The 25989-nt window shown below is 48.0% G+C and overlaps 3 protein-coding genes, 1 non-coding gene and 1 pseudogene across 4 annotated transcripts; 3 read left to right on the top strand and 2 right to left on the bottom strand.

Moving 5' to 3' along the window:
- Positions 1 to 8079: 8079 nt before the first annotated feature.
- On the top strand, positions 8080 to 9292 carry LOC133907636 (ethylene-responsive transcription factor ERF024-like). Its single transcript, XM_062349703.1, has one exon. The coding sequence runs from the start codon at positions 8294 to 8296 to the stop codon at positions 8888 to 8890; it is 597 nt and encodes a 198-aa protein (XP_062205687.1). The 5' UTR covers positions 8080 to 8293; the 3' UTR covers positions 8891 to 9292.
- Positions 9293 to 15253: 5961 nt separating this feature from the next.
- On the top strand, positions 15254 to 20043 carry LOC133907871 (uncharacterized). The gene is made up of 3 exons (XM_062349967.1): positions 15254 to 15861; positions 17783 to 17987; positions 19211 to 20043. Exons 1-3 carry the CDS (start codon positions 15412 to 15414, stop codon positions 19915 to 19917), a joined length of 1362 nt encoding a protein of 453 aa, XP_062205951.1. The 5' UTR covers positions 15254 to 15411; the 3' UTR covers positions 19918 to 20043.
- A 1389-nt stretch (positions 20044 to 21432) lies between these two features.
- Positions 21433 to 23156, top strand: LOC133908002 (flavin-containing monooxygenase FMO GS-OX-like 5; annotated as a pseudogene).
- A 78-nt stretch (positions 23157 to 23234) lies between these two features.
- On the bottom strand, positions 23235 to 23305 carry TRNAG-GCC (transfer RNA glycine (anticodon GCC)). The gene has a single exon. It is a non-coding gene; the product is annotated as a tRNA-Gly (tRNA).
- A 272-nt stretch (positions 23306 to 23577) lies between these two features.
- Positions 23578 to 25488, bottom strand: LOC133907869 (probable xyloglucan galactosyltransferase GT19). Its single transcript, XM_062349966.1, has one exon. It carries the CDS (start codon positions 25486 to 25488, stop codon positions 24091 to 24093), a length of 1398 nt encoding a protein of 465 aa, XP_062205950.1. The 3' UTR covers positions 23578 to 24090.
- Positions 25489 to 25989: the final 501 nt, after the last annotated feature.

Below are 25989 nucleotides of genomic sequence, written 5' to 3'. Positions count from 1 at the left end.
CCCTGCTCGCTCTGCCTCCAGGCGCCCGAGACAATACAGCACTTAATCCTCGGGTGCGTCTTTAGCAGAGAAGTGTGGCTCCACCTTCTTCATTCTGTTAATCTGCAACGCTTCACTCCCAAGCGGAGATGGAGCTGGCCGATTGGTGGTTACCGACTCGCAAACGAGTGCCAAAGGTCTCCAGGCAAGGTTTCGACATCCTATTCCTCCTTGGTACTTGGTGCATTTGGAAGGAGAGGAATCGGCGGGCTTTCAATCGCGCATGTCTGCTGTCCGGAGAGCTTTGTAATCTGGTTCGAGACGAAGGTCGCTGCTGGATTCAGGCTGGAAACAGGCCTCTAGCGCAGCTGCTCGGGCTCTAGTGTCGTGTTTTCCTTTGGTCAGTGCGTCACTGGCCGTGTTGTCGGTTTTAGTTTGTTACCGTGTGTCGGACGACGCTAGCGCCGGCCGCCCTTTGTTTCCTTCAGTGTAATCTATACTTCTGCTTTCCTCTTAATGAAACAACGCGCCAAGGCGCGTTCTCGAAAAATTTTCTCCCTCTCAAGATAGATGGAGTTTTAACCTTTTCTATTAGGTTTAAAATACATAACGTTCTACGATTTTGATGTAATTTTAGTTTAAAATTTTCAATGTTAACTCCTCCATTAAATAACTTCCTTTCTAATGCAAATCTCATTTTTCACGTAATGAATGATATTAAAAAAGGGTAAGATGATCATCTAACCTCTCACCTTAATACTTATGCTCAACTTAAAATACTATCTATTTTGAGACACAGATAATATCATTTACATTTGTGTTTGTAGGGAACGAACCAAACACTACCATAATATATCAGAGAAACTGTTTCATAGAATAATTTGGTGTACCATGAAAGACATAAAGCACAAGCCAAATGCTTACACACTGGATAAGCCAAAGCATAGGTGGTCAACTGAAGTCAGTGCCATTACTATATCATTTGCTTGGCCCTCCCCCGAGATAACGGTGTCTGCAAACCGTTCGAGGAAAGTCAGAAGTGGCGGGCGTCGCTAACAAGTGGAAATTTAAGCACGGCACCACACGGCCCTGCGAGAATGTCCTGTCAGAGAACAGAAGCGGGAACGTTTGGTCGTGATCACCGAGATGCTCGTCATCCAGCCCCTGTGACCCTCGAGACACGGAGCATGCCACTTTTTACTAGTGCGTGGTTGCTTGCAACAGTTGCACATCGGCATCCAACTTTTTCCTAGCCCCAAGCAATGCCGGCATGTAACACACGTGTGACGTGTCCAGCACGTGGGGACAGGCTGGCCCACATGTAAGGATTTGGCTCAGGATACAAGATGTTCAGTAGGAGGGAGGGTTCCTGTTCTTCTTCCTCTCTGAGACTTCCTCACCTGAGCAAAATGCAGGCCAGGCTGGGCTCGGGCTGGCAAAAGTTCGATTTTCTTCGGGTCTAAATTTTGTGTCTAGGCCGGGCTTGAGATTTTGGGCTGGGCTAGGCTCGGGACAAGCTAACCAATCATTTTTTCATGTAAAAATAAACAAATTAATTATCTTGAAGGGGCTTTGACCAGGCCTAGGGTGTTTTCGGGCTTGATGCCCTCTGCCTAGGACCGTTAAATAAGCATCGGGCCTCCCTAGGTGGTTTTTTGGGCTGGGCTCTGGCTAGGCTTCGGGCTCAAACTAAGCCGGGCTGGCAAAAGTTTGATTTTCTTCGAGTCTAAAATTTGTGTCTGGGTCCATGACCAGGCATCGGGTTTGAGATTTTGAGCTGGGCTCGCGATGAGCCAACCAATCATTTTTTCATGTAAAAATAAACAAATTAATTATCTCAGAGGGGCTTGGGCCAGGGCCAGGGTGTTTTGAGGCCTGCTGTCCTCTGCCTAGGACCGTCCAATAAGCATCGGGTCTCACTGGGTGGTTTTTTGGGCTGGGCTCAGGCTGAGCTTTGGACCAGGGTCAGCACCAGCCCGGCCTGCCCCTGTCAAACTTGTCCAGACTCCAGAGCAACAGAGCACGCAGGAACATTTCCTCTTTTCTTGCGTTCCACACTTCCACTAGACCACTAGACTGTGGCGGCCTTCTAGAATGATTTGCCTCTCTGGACTTTTGTGCGCTTTTCGTTTATTCTACTGCATGGACAAGAACATGAATGGCGTGGAGCTGTTTTGTCTAGTCGAGATAAATGTGCGTTGATTGGTTGCCCAATCCCTATCTAAAAACGGTTCCTTTGACGTAACAGTGGCGGGTCTAAAATTTTCAATTTAGATGTACATACTCATCGCGTCACTGTCGCTCTGCTGATAACACCCGCGCCAGCCACCGCCCCGAGCGACGTCAGCGCCGCTGCTAACACAATGCAGAAAGAAACGTGCCTTTCTAGGTCCTCTCTTAAAAAATAATCTGAATTAACATACCCATTTTTTGTTTATTTCTTACTCCAATGTTAGTACATGTGTATTTATTAAGAAAATGTATAGTTTTGCCGCTCAAAAAGAAAATAAATTCATAGACATGCTCGAGGAAGGATTTGGACTTGCTGCTCGCATATCTTAGAGTAGTACTATCCATAATCGAATTTTATTTGTACGTAGCAAACGAAAAACATGTGTGGGCATTAGCTTTTGTTTGTACGTATTGTGACACATTTTATTTTAATAAATGCAACAACTTTATACTAGTTTACACCAAAAGACGGCAAGAATCCACAGTACGAAGTTAGGAACACAGGTACTTGGTGAACTTTCCACGCTTGGACACCAGGCTTTGCCCGCCGAACAACGGTCGGCTGGGGGAGACGGTGTCGTCGGCGCGCGACGGAGCTCCCTACAGCAGAAACAAAGAGCCGAGGAGAAGCAGCAGAGCCGGAGAGGGAGCAGGCCCTCCACAGCGAGCCACCATTGCTCGCTCGATCCAAGCGACAAACGAGAATACCGAGTAAGTAGGGAAAGGATTAGCCAGCCGAGTGGCTAACCGAATGCGGCAAGGAAATGGGAGAGGGGAGAAAGCGAGAGGGGAATTTAAAAAGGTGGCCTCCCCGATCTTTAGACTTGGTAGGCCATCGGTTCCCGTGCCACTCGTGGCTGCACCACTGCCACTGTCACCGTCACCTCCGCCGACATGCCTGACGGCCCCCCTACCATCGGAGTTCGCGCCGCTCATGTGGCCGCGGCATGTCCAGCGTCATGCCTGACGTCAGTCGCGTGCCACTGCCCAAGCCGCTGCCACCCCGACCGCGCTGCTGTGCCCAGCGCCGCGCCCGATGATCGCAGTCCCTATACCACTAGCACCCGCACAGCCGCCAGCATCGCCCTCCATATCTAGGTTTCGCGTAGTCGATGAGTCATGGATAGTGGAGAGCAAGAGGTGGGTCGTGTGGGCGTCACGTGTGGGGACTTGGGAGCCGACATGAGCTAGGCGTAGATGAGACTATGGGCTAGTGGGGTGGTCAGGTGTTGCATGCACGCAGCTGGGCCACAACAGGTCAGTGGGCTTAGCTAGTTTGTTTTTTTATGTAATAGTACTTAATAAATACTAATATATATATTAAATTTTTTTAAAAAATATTTGGATATATATCTGTATACCTATATCTAACATGGATCCATTTCTGAATGTAACTATATTGTAATATGGTCGTTGATACGTTGGCAAACTCACGTGTCAGCGGCCACGGTGTAATTACTTAGAGAATTTTATTCCATTACGTAAGATATGCTCCTTTTCCAAGATTAGGTTCGTTGTTTAGCTTATCATGTCCTATAGAGTGTGGAGTGTGTTGCGGTAGCGTCAGTCGGGTGGACCAGTATTTTGTCAGATTGGCCAAAGATAACATTTGCAAATTGCAAGTCCGGTGCCCCTTTCTATGTCTGGTGTTCCCTCATGCATGAGGATTTTATATGTATCACTCCGGTACTTTCCTTCTCCCTCTAGATCATGGGTTGTCCTTTATAAGACATGGACTATATTTTCTGTCACTTCGGTAATGGAAGAAGACAACACTTTTGAAAAAGTGGTTAGGGCCCTACTGTATTTCTTTTCCTCTGGACAAGAAAAGAATGCACTCTTTTATTTGAACTTTTGAGTAAAATCACGAGCAGGAATAGAGTTCTATTTTAATCTAAAGGTGACTACACTAACCTCCTGACGTAGAGGCAATAATAGTTAGGTCTATTTTCCTAACACAGAGTGAGTGGAACATATTTCTGATATCTTATAAGTCAATGGGCTGAAACTGCACAACTATCTTACATGGGCTGTCCAAGGTAGACTGCAATAAGAGGCCCAAAGTCTATTCCAGGACTCTACACAAAACATGACTTGGGCCTGTTGGTGTAAAATCCAGGAAAAAATTCATATTGCCTCCCACAACTATTGCTTGAGTTTATTTTGCCTTTATCAATTGCAAAACCAGACATTCCACATCCTCTAACATTCAAACCGATGCAATTACCTCATTATCTAATTTTGATAGTGGTTTCGTCCTACATGACGCTAATGTGGCAATGGCCGCCCATATGTTAGATGGCATGTGGCATGAGTTATTATATACGTAAACATTCTAGTCACTAAATTGAAAAAAAAAACAGCAACAGTGGTGGCATCGAGGGGGCGGCGTGCGGGTAGGGCTGTGGCCAGCTCGTGCGGGTGCGGCCAGGGCGCCTAGGGGTGTGACCGGATGAGGCGGATGCAGGGCCAAGGGATGGGGTTGAGGGGGTGGCGTGTGAGGTCATCGTGCTCATGGTCGACTCGATGCCAGCGATGCCACATAGGACACGCTCCTGACCACCCTCCCAACCACACGTCCTTGCTCCCGACAACTTGTCCAACCACAACCGCCAACCACTACGCTCGCGGGCGGGTGAGAGGGTGTCGAGTAGGGGTGGCCGGAGGTAGAAAAAGATGATGGATGATCGACGATGCTCGGGTTCAGCCGGGCAAACCACGATGACTCGGTCTCTGATATTTTGCAGAGAAAGAGGAGGGAGAGAGGAAGGAGATGAGCGGCTCTGATCAGGCTCTAGGGCTCGAGACCACTACGAGTGGTGGTACCATGGGTGTTCGGCCATCAGAGAGGAGAGAGAAGGCGCGAATCGAAGTTGAGGGAGCGACAAAATGGAACCAGTGGAGTGTGGCAGTCACGGTGATGTGCTTGGATTGAGCAATGTAGCTTCAAGGAGTGGTGGCGGATGTTGCCATAACTCGGGAAGAAAAGGGGAGTGACGGCAGTGGCTCTATTTTTGGGCAGGGGAGAAGCAGGAGAGTACGAGGGTCCTTGGGGCTATTTATAGAGGTGCTCGGTAGGTCACAACGACACAGTAAGGTGTGCGCATAGGAGGGAAGCAGGGTGCTTGGCAATGGTTGTGGCGCGCGTCATCGGCGTTATTGCAGCTGAAGCCACCTCCTACTGCAGAAGTCATCAGAGGCCCGCGAGCACACGCGCACATTGAACGAGTACATGCAGAAGTCATCAGAAGCGTAGACGTCGTTCTTGATGTCGGAGAGGGAGGGTCTAGCGGCCACTCCTTGCGAGCACCATGCCGTCCTGAGCCACCGAGTCATCCCGTGCTTGCAATCCCGCATGTAGCCATGCGCGCCGTCCCTTCGCGTCGCAAGGCCTAGCCTCGCTCGATCTCATCGCCCTCTCTTTCTCCCTCATGTCGTCGCACCTCTCTCCTCCGACCCCCATCCACTCTGGCTCCCTCTCCGACGATTAAGGAGGGCCGGGCGGAGTCAAGGGTGATCCTAGTTGTACACATGAAGGCCAAGCAAAGCATGAAACAGATGATGAAGATGGCGTGTTGACAAAGTTAAGTAAAGGGGATGCTTGTGCAAGTGAAAAGGTGACCCGAGGGATCGGAAGTGGGAGAGACTTGCTGGCGGTAAAGATCGTAAGATGGAGGACATATGTCATCATCGGAGCTCTTACTTCAGGTGGAAGCAAGTGACTGCTAGTCACGCTTTGAGAAGTGTGCTAGGGTTTCACGTTTTGGCCTTAAAACCGTGGGAGGACTAGAGGAGTACGTGTCACAATCGTAAAGCTTGGATCGAGGCGAAACTAAGTCGTAAAGGCGCCACGATCGTCCGATGAGTGGAGAATAAAATGGACTAAAATACCCTCAGTGGTAGGTAGAAGTGTACTACGAGAAGGGTATTTTAGGAAAAAGTTAGGAAACTTGAGGTTCAATTTTTTTAGGCCTATAGATAGATGTGTAGGGCTATAAGAGAGGTTGAAACAGCCACTTGAGCCTATTGTGCCACTTATTTAAGAGACCATTGCTATAGTTTTACAGGAGAGGGAGGATGAGTGTTTAGCCTATGTATTAGGTGAGAGTTTTAAGTGAAAAATATTTATAATTCGTCTAAAATATGGCTGATCTCTTTGAGTAATCGAGTTTATGTTTTTGCATATGCTTGAATTCCCCTCCTTCTAGTTTTTCTCTACTGGTTCTCTTGCAAGTTTATAAGTTTTCGGTATTTCATTATGATTTTCGTTTTAGTTTTTGAGTTGAATTTTTAGCACCTTGTGAAGTCATTTTTCTTGTTGCTAGAGGCATAAAAATCACATACGAGTGTACACTTATGGGTCTTGAACTCTCTTACCTCTAGATCATCAACTTACAGAATTTCTTCAACCGATGATCTTTTCTTTGATTTTTTAATCTTTCTTCTTATGTTTCAAATTTTGTGTGGGATGAGTTTTGGATTGGTTTGCTATAAAACCTAGTGTTTGATTTCAACCATGAGATCCATCTTTGATAGGATCTTCTAGTTTGGTTTTTGAATTCTTTGAGTTTCTGTTCTGTTCTAGACGATCTTTTAGATTGAGCTATGTGTTTCTGTGTTTTATGTTGCACTTAATTTTTGAGATGTGTTAGATGATAAAATAAGAGAAAGTTATCTTTAAAAAAAAAAAAAAACACCTATTCATGCTCTCTAGTGATCGGTACAGCCCGTACAGCCTAGCTGTGTTCGACAGTGACTGGAGATCAGACATCCTGCTCCTTCGGTAGCGTTCTTCCGACTTGGGAAGTCAGCTTCAGGAAGCATGCCGAAATTGAAAAATGATATAAAAAACGGCTTTCGTTTTGATGTTGACAGCACTATTTGGAGGATAAGATCAAGAGGTCCCTTACCCCTAATTCCCCCATAGCGGAAATGCTTGGATTGAGCTCTACTCCAAGATGGATTGCAGCATCACAATGTGGGCCTGTGGGGGTGGGGGGGGGGGGGACTCATGCACTCATCTGCAAAACTCTCCCCGTCCAACCAGTACACAACAATGCACATTTCCACTTGGCAACGGTGGCCTAGATGAGGATGGACCTAAGCACGGAAACTAATCAGTCAATCACTTAACACATGTGCAGCTGAAACTCGCGCTCTCTTCCCTGCAAAACCAAGTTGTTCTACTGCATGCATTCATCAAAGACAGATTGCCAGAATTTATACGTAGTGCAGTGAAATCTCAGAGCTTATTCAGGCTTATGATCGACCATTAGGCTACCGCGTCTGAAAGAGCTCGAATCTGCACCGCGTACGTGCTTTTCAGCTAAAGCGCGAACCTCTGAATATGGAGCTAAACAGTCTTGCACAAAAATATCTGACCATGCACCGCCCGAAATCTAGTACTGGATACGGTTGGTGACAAGAAAACAAAAAGAATCGTGCATCATCGAACATCTGCCCATCGATCTCTCCCTTTCACCTTTACGTGAAATTAAACCCTTATTATACTGTCCTTGAACGAGTCAAGAATCAAGACACTCAAACGCCAGCGATTTCAATCGTCGTGCACCGGTCGAATCAGCGGCGAAGCTCAGGGCGCAGCCACTTGGACAACCCGGCGGCGATCGTACCGCTAACCTCGTCGCGCACTAGCCAAAAGCGGCTTTGTGGCATCCCAGGCTGCACCCCGGTGTGGCGAGTCCCCGTTGGCCGGGCCGTCCAAGACCCTGATGCTTTTCGCGAGAGCTGTGCTTGTGCTTCACAGCTAATCTCTAGCCCAGCGTCGAGCGAGCAAGCAGGAAACGCGTTCCGTCACGTCCGGTCCTGTTCGCGAATGTTTTCACCAACTCCATCAGTTTTTAAACCCTCATGCGATCCTCCATTTGGACGTACTCTGCTAGGAGATGGACTAGCTTCCTCTATTGCAAACCTTGTCAGCTTGGTCGCTGCCGTTACGTGATCTTGTGTGCTTCGTACGTGCTGTGCTAGCTTCTAGTGTTGCCATGGCTGCGTTTCTTGCGTTGGGTGCAATGTGGTGTGCGTGTTATTGATCGGGAGTGCTGCGCGTGTTGATGATTTGATGCTGAGGGTGCGTGCGATGGAGCAACGGCAGGAGGAGCGGATCAGGGGCGCGTCGCCGTGCGGGCGGCGGGCGCGGGCGGAGACGCGGCACCCGGTGTACCGCGGGGTGCGGCTGCGGGCGGGCAAGTGGGTGTCGGAGATCCGCGAACTGCGGAAGCCCAGCAGGATATGGCTCGGCACGTACGCAACGCCCGAGATGGCCGCCGCGGCGTACGACGCGGCCGCATTGGCGCTGCGGGGGTCCGGCGCGGCGCTCAACTTCCCCGACGCCGCGCTGTCGCGCCCGGCACCCGCGTCGTTGTCCTCGGACGACGTCCGAGCCGCCGCGGTGGCGGCGGCGATGGACGCTGGCCGTAGAAGCTGCGATCGGCACGGGCTACATGGAAATGGCGGCGCGGACGAGAGGCGCGACGACATGGGAGTGGACCTGGACGGCGTCGTGGACGAGGACGACGTGTTCGAGATGCCGCGGCTGATGGCGAGCATGGCGGAGGGGCTGATGATGAGCCCCCCGGTGCTGGGCCCAGCAGCGGCGGCGGACGGCGAGGCGTCGCTGGAGGACGAGGGCGGCGTGAGCTTGTGGGATCTCTCTTGATGCGCTGGCCAGTGACAGTGCCGTAGTGGAAGAGGGTGGTGTGAGACGAGGACGCGCGCCACGACCTTGTGCTTGCAAACGGGAGCGTGCGTGTGGGATCACACCTGATGGGAACGGAGGAATACATGTGCTGGGGGACTTGTACGCTCCGTGATATGTTTGTACGCAGGCATTAAAATTTCGTCTAGAACAAAAATATCTAATTCTGAAAAAATTACTGATATATGGAACTTATATAACAGGGGATCCAAAATAATTAAAATATTAAAATGAATGAAAACAATTGTAAAACAAATTTAAAATCCCTGCTTGTACGTACGTAACATGGATGTGAAATGGACGATGCAGACACGACGGATACAGACATGTATCGAGTTTGAGCTAGCCACGTACTCCTCCTATATATCCTATTGCAAATTGGGAGCGCACGTAAGTAGCTTGCTACAGTTGTTCTACAACTCCATATTTCTCACGTGATTAAACTTACCTTTTCTAATCACATCTGATCCTTCGCATGTACGCTTTGTTAACTACATATCCTAATGAACCTACAATATTCGAGGCACGGATTTGCAAGAGCAGTTGGCCTGATCATCACTGTAGCTTGTACCGTTGAAAGGCTTTTTTTTTACAATTTTTTGAGCGGACAGTCAGCGGCATTTGATTCATGCAGATGGCTGCACGAGTAGAATTTGGCGAATCGTATGGATTTACAAATTCCAATGGACGGCGGAAAGAGGGAGCCGTCTAGCTTTGAGATGGGTCACCGTGGTGAACACTATAAATAAAAAACAAAATTCAAACCTCACAAAACAAATATATTCCAGAAAAAAACAAATAAACTGGTGAACCCTACAAACAAAGAGGCAAAAACATATTTTAATTAAAGAAAATTAATACCTTGGTGAACTATACAAAACAGAGAAAAAAATATTTTTGTACGTAAGAAAAAATTGGGTGATTTCTAACTGGTGAAGTTTCACTGAACACTCACTAAACACATTCTTACCGAGTTTTCAAGAATTATTGAACTAGGTTTCGGAATCTGTTGACATGTTTCACAAATTGTTGCAGGGTTTTTAAAAAATTCTATTTCAGTTTTCCAGAATGTCAGGGTATGTTAGCTAGATAATTATCTACTGAATGTTTAATGGATAGAGCCTCCAAACAATGTTCTCATCTTTTTTTTTTTTTGAATGATTTGATTTCAAAAATCAAATCTATTTGTCTTCTTTCCCAAATCTTATTTTACCTTACAATTCCAAATGCCCCAATCTCCAAATTCTTTATCTCAAAACAAAAGAAATCTAGAGTGTGAGGATGAGTAATATAAAACTATTGTATAGGACTGTCTTATATGTATCCAGATCCTCTAGTTTTTCTGATATTTTCAGAGCATACGTCCGTGTCTAAAAAAGAAATCCCTGTACATATGAAAATTGCCCGCATGCGGTAAGATATCACATAAATATGAAAATTTATCTCTAAAGATATTTTCGGAGTATACATTCATGTGGACAAATTGGAGGATGGTAGTTACACATTTGTTCAGGCCCACAACATAGGACCATTTGCACTCTACCTTGGGCCCAATCAAGCATTTGTTATGCATGCAGTTGATCCATTGGTAGACAGACTTGCAAACACATTGTATGTCGAAGATTTCAGGGCAAGAACTCGCTGGCCCAGGGTTGTTGTGATCAACTTTGAGAACCTCATTAGTTTCACTATCCCATTTCCCCAAGATGTTGCTACTGCATTCCTTGACCTTTTACCTGCTGTGTGGGTTGGGTTGCCCCCAACAAAGATGTCCTTAACCATTGCAAAATTAAAGAGCATCAGGCCTAGTAGGATTAGATGAATAAATGTAGCTAAAAAAACTGTTTAAGATCTTCCATTTGATATGACATGCAAGCATGAATTAATATAGCTAAATATGTAGATATGTGGATGCTCTATCACCTGCTGAAGTTGTGGATGTTCTTTCATTTGCTGAAGCTATGGATCTACTATACATATACTATTCACTTGAGCATTACAACAAATGATGCCTTTTGTCACTTGCGCCTTAATTCCATGGTCCACCTGACTTATGTTGTGAAGATCAAGCGAACTATGTAGATTGGTGAGTTGTGTTTTTTGTTGCTTGGTCCTTAGTTCAGATATCCATTTGCCTTTTATTGTAAAGCACAAGTGAACTCATTTGGGTCCTTTCATTGGGTGTGGTACGAAATGTGCCCTGTTTCAAAGACACTTACATTATATTACATAGGGATAATCTATCCACCTTTATTTCAATTATGATATCATAACTTAATAGTACGAGCATTCTTTCTTGTCTGAATTGAACTTTACTATGCAACATTCTTTTGGGGGAGAATCAACCACATTTATTCTTGATTGAATTCGAATAAACATTCAATATTGTCATCTCCTCCGACATGGAGTTGCCACTGAAGGGATTGCAGCACCTTTGCGTGCCTCACCAAACTCATCTTGGCTTAATTCCATGGCAAACAGGGCATTATTTGATGATTTCCAATGCGGTTGACCACCGCCGCGAGGAGCTTCATCTGCATAGAGATGAACCCATCCCTCTCCAAGTCGACCGAGCACATGTTGTGCATCGCCGCGACCCCGTGACCCGTTGGTGCTCGAGCGTTGTGCAGTAAATCACCGTTGCCACGTACGTCGTGGATGAGCATAGTCATCCCGACCGAGGAGGGGGAACAGGCGGTGAGAAGAGGTCGAGGGGTTTTCGGTGATCCCTTCTGCGGCAGCTCTATGGCAGAGGAGATGTGAAGTGAGGGAGAGCTGGGAATGTATCTAGGGAGGAAGGAGGCACAATAGGGGTATTTTAGTCCATATAGAAATACGAGAGCCTAAAAATGAGATTAAATATGTCAGATGTGTACATAATGATATGAATGGAAAAATTTATAATGGCACCATCCGATTTCAACCTTTACAATGGCAGAAAATTAGTACTTTCTCTGTTTTTAATACTTGTCACTTTTGACCAATTTATTTGTTTTCAAATATTTATCACTTCACGTTTTTTTAAGACAGTTTTCAATTTTATCCGTACAAAATATCTTTTATTCACTTATTTACGGTAATTTCTAGAATATTTTAGCTAGTTTCTAAAAGTATTTTTATCATTTTATATTTAAAATTTGTACTATCTTTGGTACGTTTTAATATACGTATCCGATAAAAAGACGATAAGTATTGAAAAACGGATGGAATACTCTTAGAAACTGGATCTAACTAGCCCTTCCACGGTCCTGGAGTCAGAAGCTGGAGCCCACATCCCGGCGTCTGGCATCGGTGGCGTCCTGAACATCCAAGGCAGCGGAGCGCTGATGATTTTTTTTGCCAAAAAAGTAAAAAACCAAATGCTGCGGCGCGGGGTTCTCCGCAGAAGTGCACAATGCGGGGGGAAAATACAATACACGATTAATCAAGTTCATAGTCCTACATTTTTTTTAAAAAAAAAGTTATAGTCCTAACATCTAAAAAAGAAGAAGTTCCTGGTCCCACATCTGAAAAAAAAGAAGTTCCTGGTCCCAAAATAAACTCCCAAAAAAAACCCCAAATTTGATCAAGAGGAGTTGAAACATGCATGTTAGTAACACCGAATCATATTATATATCACCACCTCGAAGTCATGGGCACGGCGCATACGAACAAACGTTAGCTAGCCTCGCTCCTTCCAGGAAGTAGTAAAACGAAGCATCAAGATTCAACTGCTCGCTGTCACAGCTGTACATGATGTATCAGTCCGCGAACTGCCGTGTTGCCTTGGCAGCCAAAACGGCCGCGATGCCGCGGCGAAACCGTCAGTCAAGGCGGCCCGTGCAGGCTACAGCGTAGTCCTTGATGAACTCGGCACGGCAACAAGTGATGAGCTACCACACGGCGATCCTGCAGCCGAAACATCATCTCGAGTCCGACTGCAATCAGATGTTGTCGCACAAACTCGGTAATCTTCGTGTGGTTAGGCTAATCAGTGAAACAAATTGCAAGAGCACTTGCCCTGATCATTACTTGTCACGTTCAGCCCGCCATCTGCCATGGACCGCGCGAGGAGGAGGAGGCAGCGAGTAGTGGCGACGCTAAAGTGATCTGGTTCCACGCCGGTGCTGTTGCTTTTGCCCGCCGTGCATATGCTACATGGCTTCTGTCGCCGGGTACCGCCAATTCGGTTCGAGCTGATGGATCACCTGCACGGCTGCACGCCCGCGTTCGAAATTGAAAATGCCTGGAGAGTGAAGCATGCTCGAAGCTTCTCGTCTTGCGAATTCACCGTGTTTGGGACCAGATTAATGGACGAAATCGCCGGGGAGACAAGCGGTGAGCAATGCTGGACTAGCAGCCAGCAGGCAGGCGGAGTTTACCAAAACGGCACAGCTGGAGCTCGAATCTTGAGACTAAACAAGCCCGGCGCAGTCCATGTTCTCCCTACGTGTGCCAGTCAGCGGCGCTTGACTCGCCGTGGCTGCAGAAGACTACACGAGTGAAATCTGGGGCGAATCGATTCGCGACAGCACCGGAGCGGCCGTGGAAACCGCGCCGAAGGATCGTCCGGTCGACGCGTTGCGTCGCCGATGCCGTTGTTCGAGAAGTAAAGGTAAGCTACTCCTCGCAAGACGTAAACAATTACAATTGCAGCCGTCGATCTCGATCATACCGCTTGCTTAGTTGGAAACATTTACTCCGTACTGCTACCAGTTAGTCAGTTACCACCGCTGCTTTTGTTCAGGGGAGTCAAAGTGAAGGAGAGCACGCTGGCTGCCGTCTCCCCGGCATCCTGGCTGCCCCAGAGGCCCAGACGGCCAGGCCCAGAGCAGCTTTCGCTATGGCGCACTGCTACGTGACCAGCCAGTACAGGATCTTGGAGCGATTGTGGAGAACAGCACCCGTGTTCATTTTTACTGCGCGTTTGTCTTCCTGAACCTTTAGATCAAGAGAAAATCTACAATTTATCATCGAATAACTACTGAGTCTATAATCCATCATTGAATAAATTCTGTTTACTTCTATACCACCGAATAAATATTTCAGTTCCTTATATGCCATCGGCTTCCGATACTACCCTCTGTTGTACTGTTCATTAACAGTATGAACAGTGCCCGTAAATAAAAAAGTCACAAAAAATATGTCGATTTTTGTGCACGCTCCATAATTCATAATCAACCCGTTTTAACTGTATTCACCTAAAAATACTGTGTAAAATTCAAACTAAACTTTCTCAAAATGAGCTACTTTTGTAACTTCTTGCAATTTTTAAGCCTCATAAAAATTTACAAAAAATCTGAGAAAATTTACTAATATTCCTCTAATGTGATGTAATAATTTCTAAAATTATCTCCCGTGGTGAAAAAATTAGTTCTTTGTAATGCACAGTATTACAAAAGTAGCTCATTTTGAGAAATTTTAGTTTGAATTTTACACAGTATTTTTAGGTGAATACAGTTAAAATAGGTTGATTATGAATTATAGAGCGTGCACAAAAATTGACATATTTTTTTTGACTTTTTTTATTCTCGGGTACTGTTTATAAACAGTATAGCGGAGGGTAGTATCGAAATCCGATGGCATATAAGGAACTGAAACATTTATTCGATGGTATAGAAGTAAACAGAATTTATTCGATGTTGAATTGTAGAATCAGTAGTTATTCAATGGTGAATCGTAGATTTTCTCTTAGATCAACGACCATGAAGAAGTTCTTCAGCTGTGCACCGGCTTAGACAGTGTTAACCAGGATCAAGTGCCAACTAATTCACCCCGCAAAAAAAAGAGTACCTACTAATTCGTGAAGGACAGAGAGCACGAGCTGTTTCTTGCCACACGCATTGGGGCGTTGCTGAATCCATCCTCTGCGTTCAGTTTCGTGGAGTACAGGGCAGCCACCAGCCAGCACAATCATACGACAGTCCTTGGTCCATGGCCGATCAATTTCAAGTACTCCTACGCAGTTAGCTCGTAGCCGTAGCCACCCCGGGTGGATGGGATGAACAGGAGAATCGCACAGCAGCCTTGGGGCAGGGCGAGGCAATGAACCACGCACGCGCCGGTGTCGTGATCCCCCGTGCGTTTCGCATATTTAGCCCGTGGCCGCACGCGAACCCGCCCACTCCCACCCACCGCGCGCGGCGCGCCACGCCCTGTCCGTCCCCCGGCCCCCGCCGCTCCCCGCTCTCCTCCGCCTCCCGCGCGCGCGAGCCGCAGCCCGAAACGAGCACCTGCCCCCGAATCAAAACAAGCTTCAGCTCGCGCATTTTTTTTTTAACACCGGCACGGCCAGCCACACGGCCGAAGCTACCACGCAGCCGCCCCCCCCCCCCCCCCGCGCACTTCCGGGCCCTTGAATCACACGCGCTCGAGTGCTGATCAGTTGGCACACGGGCGCACGCACGGCAACGCGCACTAGCTCGGTGCTCGCTTCCCACTCCACAGCAAGCTCAGATCAGAGATAGGAGTACGTGATTGAGTGAGTGACGGGACAGGCGGCAATGGCGGGTGCGGGGACGCCGCTGAGGCTGAAGGATCTGCTGGAGCTGGACTGCGACTCGTGCAGCGCCGCGGGCTTCCGCTGCTACCCGCGCCGCCTCGTCTCCGCCTCGTCGCCAATGCGGCACCTCCTCGAGTCCCCCGAGGCGCTCCGTGGCTTCGGCGGTCGCTCACCGTCCCTGCGGCGTGGCCCGAGCAAGCTGTCCCACCTCTCGAGGAGCCTCTCGCGCCGGCTCAGGGGCGGCTTCTGGAGGCGCCGCGACGAGGAGGTCGCAGTGGCCGTGTTGAGCGTCTGCGGCTGCGGCTCCGAGCCGGAGACGTCGTCGGAGTCGAGTGATAACTCGTCCGGGAGGAGGAGGTCCCGGACCGAGTCGGACTCGGACTTCTCGTCGGCGAGCTCTGCCTCGGAGAGCATGCACGATGCCGTGGCCGCCGCCGGAGATGAGCACGAGGTAATCAACGTCGATAATTACGATTTTCTCTGTAGTTCGGCCGTTGCATTCATCATGATGCTTCAATAATTGGGCGTTAATTCAGTTGCGGCCTCTCGTTCGGTTAGTTACATTCTTGCGTTTGTATAAGCTCTGGATCAGAGTGGATTAGCTACGAAACGGTCACGGAAGCCCCACATATTCATACCACAACCAAAGCTCCAGTACGACCCAACTATACATCCACGCCTTGCTCATTTATGCGGATCTTCTGCACTGTGCGTCTGTGCCTCTGCATGTATGAAGCATCCAAGGGAATCAGCCGCACTGCACGGTCCTCGGTAGTATTGTAAAAAAAAGAGAGTATATTTTACTCTTCAAACTATACAGTTGATTAAAAACTCTTAAACTATTAAATCGTTTGTTTAAATTTTAGAAATTTAAATACAGATCTTTTACACCTTTGACAGTGGTTTTGTATACTGAGACAGTAGTTTTTCGGACTACTGCATAGTTTGGGAAGTAAAATATTTTTTTTTAATTTTAGCTCATAATAGTACCGCTAGTGTTACTGTGTTACACCTCAGTCGTGCCAATCACGGTGATTGATTGATGGAGATGACCGGTGTAGATTGTAGTACCTAGAGAGAGAGAGTTAGAGCTTTTTAGATCCAAATTTTTAGAAAGATGATTCTATAAAAAAAAGTGAGTATACTAGAGACAGTTAGAGCTTTTTAAATCCAAATGTTTAGAAAGATGATTTTATAAGAAAAGTGATTGTAGCTAAAAATCATTCTCCAATGATTTTTTAGGTAAACTATATAGAATAAGCGATTTGATAAAAAAAATTGAATTAGAAGATGTTATTTTTTATTTTCTAACATATAATTTATTTTAAAAAATTACTCTCATAAAATCACTCTGTAAGATAAAAACTATAAATTATTATTTAATAAAACTCTTATTAATTTTACTTAAGAATTGGTCCGATAGCTTCACGATATAGGACCTAAATATACGGCCTAAAACGTTCACTTTGCTTGTGGTTTTGTGAGATTTGTGCCTCGCAGCTTGTGTTTACCATGATCCGAGGTAGGCTAATTAAGTACACGCAGTACTAGTTGTCGGGTCGCCAATACTGATAAGACGGTGAGAAATGAATCACTTGTCCACGGCTGCTGCAACTGCAAACTGCAGGGTCTCTTCCTTCCTGCCTAGAGCTCACTGTTCGGCCACCCAAACCATCACCCTGTTCACGATGATGGCCGGCCCAGCGTCCTGTGTCCACGACGACACGACGTGTGCTGTGGACCAGGCGGAAAAGGTACAGCCAGCATAAATGTCGTAGGCCTATGCGCAGTCAGTGAGTGCAGCTTGTCGGGACGTGAGCCAAGCACTGTAAAAGGCTCACTCACGTCCGCACATGCCGCTGAACTACAGCGTTCTTGCTCAAGTCCGACCACCATAGGCGTAGCTTCGGCTGAGCAGAGTGAAGGCTCTGTCTGCCAAGTGATGACCTCCACTGGCCGGCTACTGCGGTTGCCAAGTTGCGACGTTGCACGTAGAAATACACACGCTCGTACCAACCACTGGTCCATCAACGTCGTCGCTTTGTCTGCAAGGCTACATGTGCCGATGGCCACTTGGTTAAGCCGGCGCCGCACGTTCTGTTGGAGCAACACCGTGGTTTGTCTTCTACGAAAAGTTCACGGCTCCACCGGCACGAAACGACCACCAGCAGCAGCAGAGTAGAAAGGACGCCCGCCGCGCCGAGGCCAGCCACGCGTGCGGCGTGCGTCCTTTCTACTCTGCTGCTGCTGCGGCGGCGTTGCGGCGATAGGTAGAACTGTCGTTTGCCGCGGCAAATTTTTTGCAGCGTTGCTAGCAATGGTTGGTTCATGATGAGCATTGTTTGGTATGTGGTCGTCGTACAATAATGCAGGCGATGAAGAGGGGATCCAAGGAGGAGGGGTCCAGCTCGGGATCGGAGGTGGACGACAAGGATGAGCAGCTCAGCCCGGTGGCCGTCATGGATTTCCCCTTCCACGACGACGGTGACGGCGAGGATGAATACGGGGACGGAGAGGACAAGGGTGGCGCCGGCGCGTGTTCGTCTTCTTCCGATGACAGCCTCGCGCGTCTCCAGAGTAAGTGATCTTCTCTGAATCATGAAGTACATAAGAGTAGTGTGGGTCCTTGCATGAACACTTCATCCATGTGCAAATAATCGCCGGAAGAAACAAGAGAGTAACGAGGGAAGTTGAGACGACTACGTGGTCGTTTAATCACGAGACGTTGGGGACTTGGACCTGTACCCAATCCGAGTCCCAATCCGGTCAGACATGAGTAGTGTGTCTCGTCAGTTCAGAGAAAATGTACGAGATAGAGCAGAGCCGCAGAGACTTTTGAGCAGCTGATCGGGCCTTGTGAAACGCCGTCCCCTACACATTCTCAATGCGGGAATCTAGAGTAATTAGGGTGTGTTTGATCTGGAGTTAAAATGGGATGGTACAGGAGTTTCTGTTTTTAAAGATGAGATAATCCTTTTTTTAGTTAGATGTATGAAATGAGTCTCTTTTTTGTTTGGTTGGAGGAACGATGATGGATGAGGATAAAAATTATCAACTAATTATATCTTTTAATTTTAAATAATAACTATTAATAATACATTAATCAACATGCACTAATACATAATCATACTCTAATTAACAATAAAATATGCTAATTAACCATAATCATACTCTAATTAACTCATTAATCATCACTGATTAGCATATTAATCCTTACAAATTCTAATTTTATAGTAATATATACTAATAAGTAATACAAACATACTAATATCACTAATTATTATACTAATAAGTATAATTAGCTAAGTTGGATAGCTTTATTTCACCGATTCGGAGGATAGCTTTATCTAACATATTGAGAAAATATTTTCTAAGAGAATGATCTCATTCCTGTTGTTCCTGAAAAAAAAAGGAGAGATGGCCACTTCACATATCACTGTATCCCCTAAACTAAACACACCTTAGAGTACCAATCATGTGTAGTACAAAAGATAGTTACAGCGGTAATAATGCTGTCAAATCTAAGAGGAGGTAGCGCTGGAGCCTCCCCAGAATCTCCTTTGTTCCTGTCTTTTGCTCCGACAGGATACGGAATTATAAAAGCCGTGCCAATTGTTCGATTGCTTGGACAGGATACGGAGATCCTACTGGACCCACATGATCAGTGACGGTCGGATAAAAGGCAAAGAAAAAAACAATGATCTCCCCAGCTTTTCCATTTTCATTTAGTTTGACCATGATTTGAGTAACCAATGCAATCATCCGCGTATGCTTAAAACGTTTTCTCTTTCGTGGAGCAGGAAGAAAGGCGCACAAGATCCGACGATTCGGGAACCTCGACGAGCTAGGTCCCGTGGATCTCGAGGCGCACCTCGCCGCCACGTCGGATGACCTCGCTGACGACGTCCCAGAACAGCAGCAGCTCCAGTGCCGCACCGACGCGGTAACGCCGCCGAGCCCAGGCAGCGGTCGCCGCGGCGTCGGCTTCCACGAAGAGCCAGACGAGCACGGCTTCCTTGCGCTGGTCATGGACACGGTCTCGGCCGGCGTGGACGTCGTCTCCGAACGGCTTCTGCTCGACTTCTTCGTCGATATGAAACTTCGACGCTCTGACGCTGAGCTCCCTGCGCCGGCCGGCCTGCTGCCGCGAAAGGCTGAGTGGTTGGGAGACGGTGAGATCATGGCAGCGGCCAGGGGCTGGTTGGAATGCGCGGAAACTGAGCGGTGGGGCTTGAACGACGTGCTGCGCGGCGGGGAGGCCGTCGTGGCCGAGATGGAGCGTGGCCGGCGGTGGATGCAATGCGGCGAGGAGGAACGGGAGATCGGCACGGTGGTGGCGGGGATGCTGATCGATGAGGTGGTGGATGAACTTGCTAGGCAGATTGCATGGGCATCTGGCGTGGTGGAAGTCACGGACACTGCTCCCAAGAATACTAAACGCTTCCTATGCGAGGAAGTGAGCAATGCTAGCAGCAGTACAACCTCTTACCTCTGTGCTCAGCTCTGAGAAGTGCAAGGAGCTTAAAACATCAAGACCTCAAGATAACTCATGTAAATTATTCTCTCATTAAAAACTTGTGTCAATCTGCTAAATGGGCTAGTTTCGGCCAGTGTTACTGGATATGGAAACAAGTGTCAGAATTTAACTTAGATTTGAGTGTCTAATTTGATAAAGAAAATTTAAACATATAAAATACAACTTAGAATTTAATACGAATATCGAAATTCGACTTCGATTCAGGATGTCCGATTTGAAAAAAAATGAACATAGATGTCCGAAAACACTGGTTTCGGCTGGGCCCAGGATAGCACGATATCCCAACCCAGCCCATATATGCCGTCGTGTCACCATGTGGGCTGGGTCACTTTAATTTGCGATCCTGATTGATCGGCTAGTTCTGCCGTTTGTTTCGCTTGCCTGTTTCTGAATGTCGCTGAACAGAGTCGTTCTGATAAACTAGTTCTCCAGCTGTGCAGTATGCAATGTTCATTTCTTCTGTCAGGCTGTGTTTCTGAATGTCTTTGTCAAGTTGCTTGTCCAAATGAAGGCTACTTAAACCGGTATTACCTGTTTTTTCCGACCAGAAACTGATATTAGACCCTGTTTTTTTTTTCCCAACTTACAAATTGTGGATTATGATTACAATTTGCAAATTGAAACAAACAAGTAGATTGTGCAATCTAGTTTTTAACAATTCAGTTTCCAGATGATAATAATCCAACAATTTAACCTTCATCAACTTATGCAGATTGTGCAATCTAGCTTTTACAATTTAACTTTTACTATTCAGCTTTTACAATTTAACTTTTACAATTCAGCTTTTTACTGTACAACAAGCTGAAACAACAAACTGGTCCCTTTAGTCTTTGACAAAGGCGTAGTGATGCTTCTGCTGTACTACAAATTAGACCGCCTTTATGCTTCAGTTCGTCGTGATGATGTTGGCTTTTGCTTTGCATGTGGGGACACAAGATTGGCAAGCTTAGCACTGAGCACCGACTAATCACTATGTATGTATCAGGGCTGACCAGTGGCTGCCTTCCCACAGCTCCTATTTGTTGTGACGAAAACCGGTTATGGTTTCGATCCCTTATCGATAGCACAACAATAAAATGGTTAGCCGGCTAACTCACAAGGGCTCTCTTGGCATCTTTCCTGAGGTTAGCCAAAATCCTAATACTCCAAACCAGGACATCCCGGCATTCATACCGCGCACTGCTACCACAATCAACGGAGCCTACATCAACCTAGAACCGATCCTTGTGGCTGTTATTCCCCGAGCGACGGGAATCATCAGATGGCTTCTGCAAGCAACAGTTTGATGAAGTTAATTCCGCATTATTCTGAGTGTTCGTGTTTTGGCTAGTTAACTCTTAAAGGTTTAGTTCAGTCTGCTACCTAACAGCTAGGTCCCAAGGTACTTCCAGGCCAGGCAAATCTTCACCAAGAGGCCATTTCCACACGCCGCGGCGGCGGCGGCTCCCTCCCGGTCCGCTTCCCTCCAAATCCCCTCAGGCCCACATGACGTCCCAAGAACAAGCAAGGAGCCTGAATCATTCCGACCCCCAGCTCCGGAACTTGGAGGCGTTCTCGCGGCGGTTCGATCTGCCCCGTCTCGTCTGGTTCGAGACGAAGGTGGTCAGGGTCTGGAGGGAGGACGGCGGGGGGTGGGCGGTGACGTCGAGGAAGCTCGGGGAGAAGGGGATTGGCGAGGAGGAGGTGTACCGTGTACGACGCCGTCGTGCTTAGCAATGGGCACTACACGGAGCCGCGCATTGCCGTCATTCCCGATAATCTTGGCGCTATAGAACTTTTGAATTGTGATCGCGTAAATCTGAGCTCCAAAAGTCGGATAGATTCTGCAATAAACTGCAATGAACTCCAGCCACCGGAAATTCCTGAAGTTGATCGTCTTCAGTAATCAATTCTCTACTTTCAAAACTTTGGCAGGGGTAGATGCTTGGCCTGGCAACCAGATGCATAGCCACAATTACCATGTGCCGGAGCCATTCCTCGACCAAGTGAGTGTTTTTCTCACTCAATGATTTCTCCTCCGATTATGCAGTTCCATGCTTAACTGAGGAGTGTGCATCACATCGCTATGTAGGTAGTGATCACAATCGGAGCCTCAGCGAGTGCGTTTGACATTTCAAGAGACATCGCAAACGTTGCGAAAGAGGTCCATATTGCCGATAGATCAGCACCAGCTTCCACCTGTGAGAAGCAGCCTGGCTACGATGATTCGTGGCTTCACTCCATGGTAAACGAACGTTTTCCCTGTTGAGTCAGAATATGGTAGCTTTATCCATTGGAAGAGCTGCCACAGCTATTACTGTTGCGAAATTAATCTTCGAGCTGCAGATCGATCGTGCACAGGATGATGGGAGTCTATTGTTCCAGGATGGAAGCTCAATCAAGGCCGATGTCATCATGCACTATACTGGGCATAGAGGCTTGCAGTATCCAACCGTTTCTTACACGAAGCATGTATCTTTGACTGAAGCTACCTGTATGACTTCCCATTTCTTGGAGATGATAGCACCATCACTGTGGATGGTAACTGTGTCGACCCACTGTACAAGCATGTTTTCCCACCTGAAGTGGCTCCTCAACTTTCATTTGTCGGATTACCGTGGAAGGTCAGTTCGGGTGCAAGTTGCTGCCCACCAGTTTAGATGCTCGCGTAACTTAACTTGCAATATTCTACGATCTGAAACCTTCCAGCCTCTGTTCAATCCAGGTTATCCCTGTTCCGCTGTTTGAACTGCAAAGCAAGTGGGTTGCTGGTGTTCTATCGGGACGGATTGAGCTTCCATCGAAAGACGAAATGGCGGAAGATGTGAAAGCCTTCTACTCAAAACTTGGAAGCGCGCGGATGGCCTAAGAGATATACTCATAACTTTTCAAACTATCAGGTAGCCTGAAGATGCCTGTCAATTTTCCACTGATACGTTTGAATTTCCATTGATAAGTATGCTTTACATGCAGTTTGAGTATGACGATTGGCTCGCGGAGCAATGTGGCCATCCACCAATTGAAGAATGGAGGAAGCTGATGTATGCTGCTAATGCGAAGAACAAGGTGGCCCGTCCGGAGAGTTGTCGGGACGAGTGGGATGATGATCATCTAGTGGCCGAAGCAAATGAAGATTTTAAGAAATACTTGTAAAAACATTATCAGGATTCTCATCTCCGAAATCATTTTATGTATCTCTGAGTATAGCCATAACTAGAATAAGCATTACATGGCAAATGATTTTGTAAATGACAGTCTCAACTCTGAAATGGACAAATATGTAGGGAAAAAAATGAAGATTAAAAATATGCACCAGCCGGGAATCGAACCCGGGTCTGTACCGTGGCAGGGTACTATTCTACCACTAGACCACTGGTGCTCTTGTGCATGAAATGTTTTTTGTACTATAAGTTTACTCTTCTTTACAAATAATCAGCACTGCAATTCCACATTTCCACAGGCAGTCCTCATCCTGGGGAGCAGGGAAGCAAGATCACTTAAGGCCAAAAATGTTTTGCTGATGTTGCATGATTTCATTTCATCTCTATGAAACTACTAGTATTGAACTTTTCGTCTATGATCACCTAAATTAACTAAAATCGGTAATGTTGTTTCAAAATTATACATGTGTATACCACCATCAATTTCTTTCTAGCCTCACCCCCTGCTATTATCACTGCAACTCTGCGAAGACGGGAAAGTTCCCACCATACAAACACGACGAACACAGCAAAAAATGCCGCCATTACAAGGAAGAAGGAACACAAATCCAATCTCCTTACAATAACAGCATATGCACAGACATCCAATCTCCTTACAATAACACAAATCCAACCTCTTTATTAGTTACTCAAAAATTGATTACAATCCAATCTAGTAGCGCAAGAGCTTGCTCAGCTAGCAAAACGTTTATATCATAGTGCAGTATAGCTATGGCGTGAACGGCCGCCGGTGTGTGTCGAGCATCTAATTACTCATGATTGTAATCAATTTTTGAGTAACTAATAAAGGGCCCTCTTGATTCGAAAAAAAAACAGCATATGCACACACGCACTCCCTCTCTCACACTCTCCAAAGTAGAAGCTTGAATAAGGAAGCTGCTGCACAGCACCAAAATGTCCTGACGCAATTGAAGCGGATGTCACCAAGAACATTCTTCTCATCCTACGCCTCGACGCTGTCGTCCTCCAGCGCGTAAATCCTCTCCGGCTGGCCGTCCTCCAGCGCGCGCACCCGCCTCCGTATCCTCCTTAGCACGCCGTCCACGGCGAGGTCGACGGCGTCCTTCCCCGCTCCTCTCATCTCCGCGGTGCTCCCGTGGCGCCGGTACACCACTCTCGGCGCCAACTCCAGCAAGCGCTCCCGCATCCTCCGCACCTCGGGCTCCGGAACGGCCTCGAGCGTCTCGGCGATCTTGACGCCGCCGAACACCACCGCCTCTTTCGGTATGTGGACCGAGAACTCGTCGTACCGCGCGGGGGGGAGGTGCCAGCCGTACTGCCTCCTCGCCGCGACGTCCTCGAAGAACACGGGCACGCAGCCGGCGATGATGGCGTCGAACGTCGACCGCCGCGTCGGCGTGTCCCCCGGTGGCTGCAGGCAGAACCTGGCTCGTAGCATGGGATGCATGTACCGGACCGGGTCGTGCACGCATTTGCCGCCGGAGCAGTCCACGACGACGCACGCGTCGGTGCGGTTCGCGCACTGGGCGAGGATGGAGCCACGGATGTTGGGCCTGGACGGGCGCGAGGCGCCGCCCGCGAAGAGCATCAGCGTGCTGCGGCGGGCGCGGCGCGCGCGGGCGAGCCAGGCGCGCATCAGCGGGAGAGACGCCGGGTGGAATGATGTCGGGTGCGGGACCGCGTGCTCCTGCCACGGCCACGCGCGGGACTCCAGCGTCAGGAACGTGAAGTTGGCCAGCTCCGGCAGCCGCAGCAGCGACGTGCTGCCCCACAGCCTCGGATCCACGCCCGGCGGCTGCGCGTAGTCCCACGCTGACCCCGCGACCACCAGGAAATGGTCGTGGCCCTGGCGGCGCGACAGGATCCGCGGCTGGTCCCGCGCCAGGAACTCCGCCAGTGCCGCGCCGTGCCGCGCGGAGGCGTCAAGGAGCGCGGGGTCGAGCACGTACGGCAGCGCGTCGAGCGCCGCGTAGTAGGGCACGAACACCGCGTCGGCGTGGGCCGGGTCGTCGGCGAGGCAGTCCCGCTCCAGGATGCGGCGGTGGAAGAAGACCTCCAGGAGCCGCGGGTCGGTGCGGTACCAGGAGCGGCTGCGCGGGTGGGTGCGCGGGCCAAGGCCGTGGTTGGCGAGCGACTCGCAGGGCGGGGACGAGGTGGCCGCCGCGGACGGGTCGGCGAGCGGGAAGGCGTCGGCGCCGCAGTGGCGGAGGAGGTGCGCGTTGAAGCGCGGGGGCAGGTGGCGGATGTGGATCCGCCGTCCCGCGCAGGGGTCCTGCCCATCGGCGCCGGCGCCAGGGGCGGCGGCGACGGAGAGGAGGAGGAAGAGGAAGAGGGGATTGGCCATTCTGGGGAGTGGCCGACCGAGGGAGGGAGTGGTCATGTAACTGAAACTGTTAAAAGGAAAAAGTTTGTGGATCACAGGCAGGGTTCACAAAATCGATCGAACACCGGGAATTGCTACCAGTGAATTTCCAAAATTCATAAATATCGGAAAATTCGTTTAAAATTCGGTGAGAACTCACTCAAAATTCACTCGATCAAATTTATAAATCGAAAAAAAAAATCCGGTCGAATCGACATTCGTTAACCATTCGATTTGAATGGGAAATCGGTCGAGTTGTACCGAAACCGACCGAATTTTCCGCATGAATCGTATTTACCACATTCTGAACGATTTTGTCAAAAACCGATTGAATTTACGATTTACCGAGCGAATTTCTCGAACTTCATTAAAATTCAAGAAAAATAAAAAATAGAAAAAAAAATACGACATGAGATTTGTTAGATTTTGTTTAATCATACCATCTACTCTATACATATATCACACATAGGGGAAAAAAATTTATCCTCCTTCCCTTGTCCTGTAGAGCTAGGCTGAAAC

Source organism: Phragmites australis, chromosome 24, assembly GCF_958298935.1.
Source record: "Phragmites australis chromosome 24, lpPhrAust1.1, whole genome shotgun sequence".
NCBI classification, from domain to species: domain Eukaryota; kingdom Viridiplantae; phylum Streptophyta; class Magnoliopsida; order Poales; family Poaceae; genus Phragmites; species Phragmites australis.
This window is presented reverse-complemented; position numbering and strand designations above follow the sequence as displayed.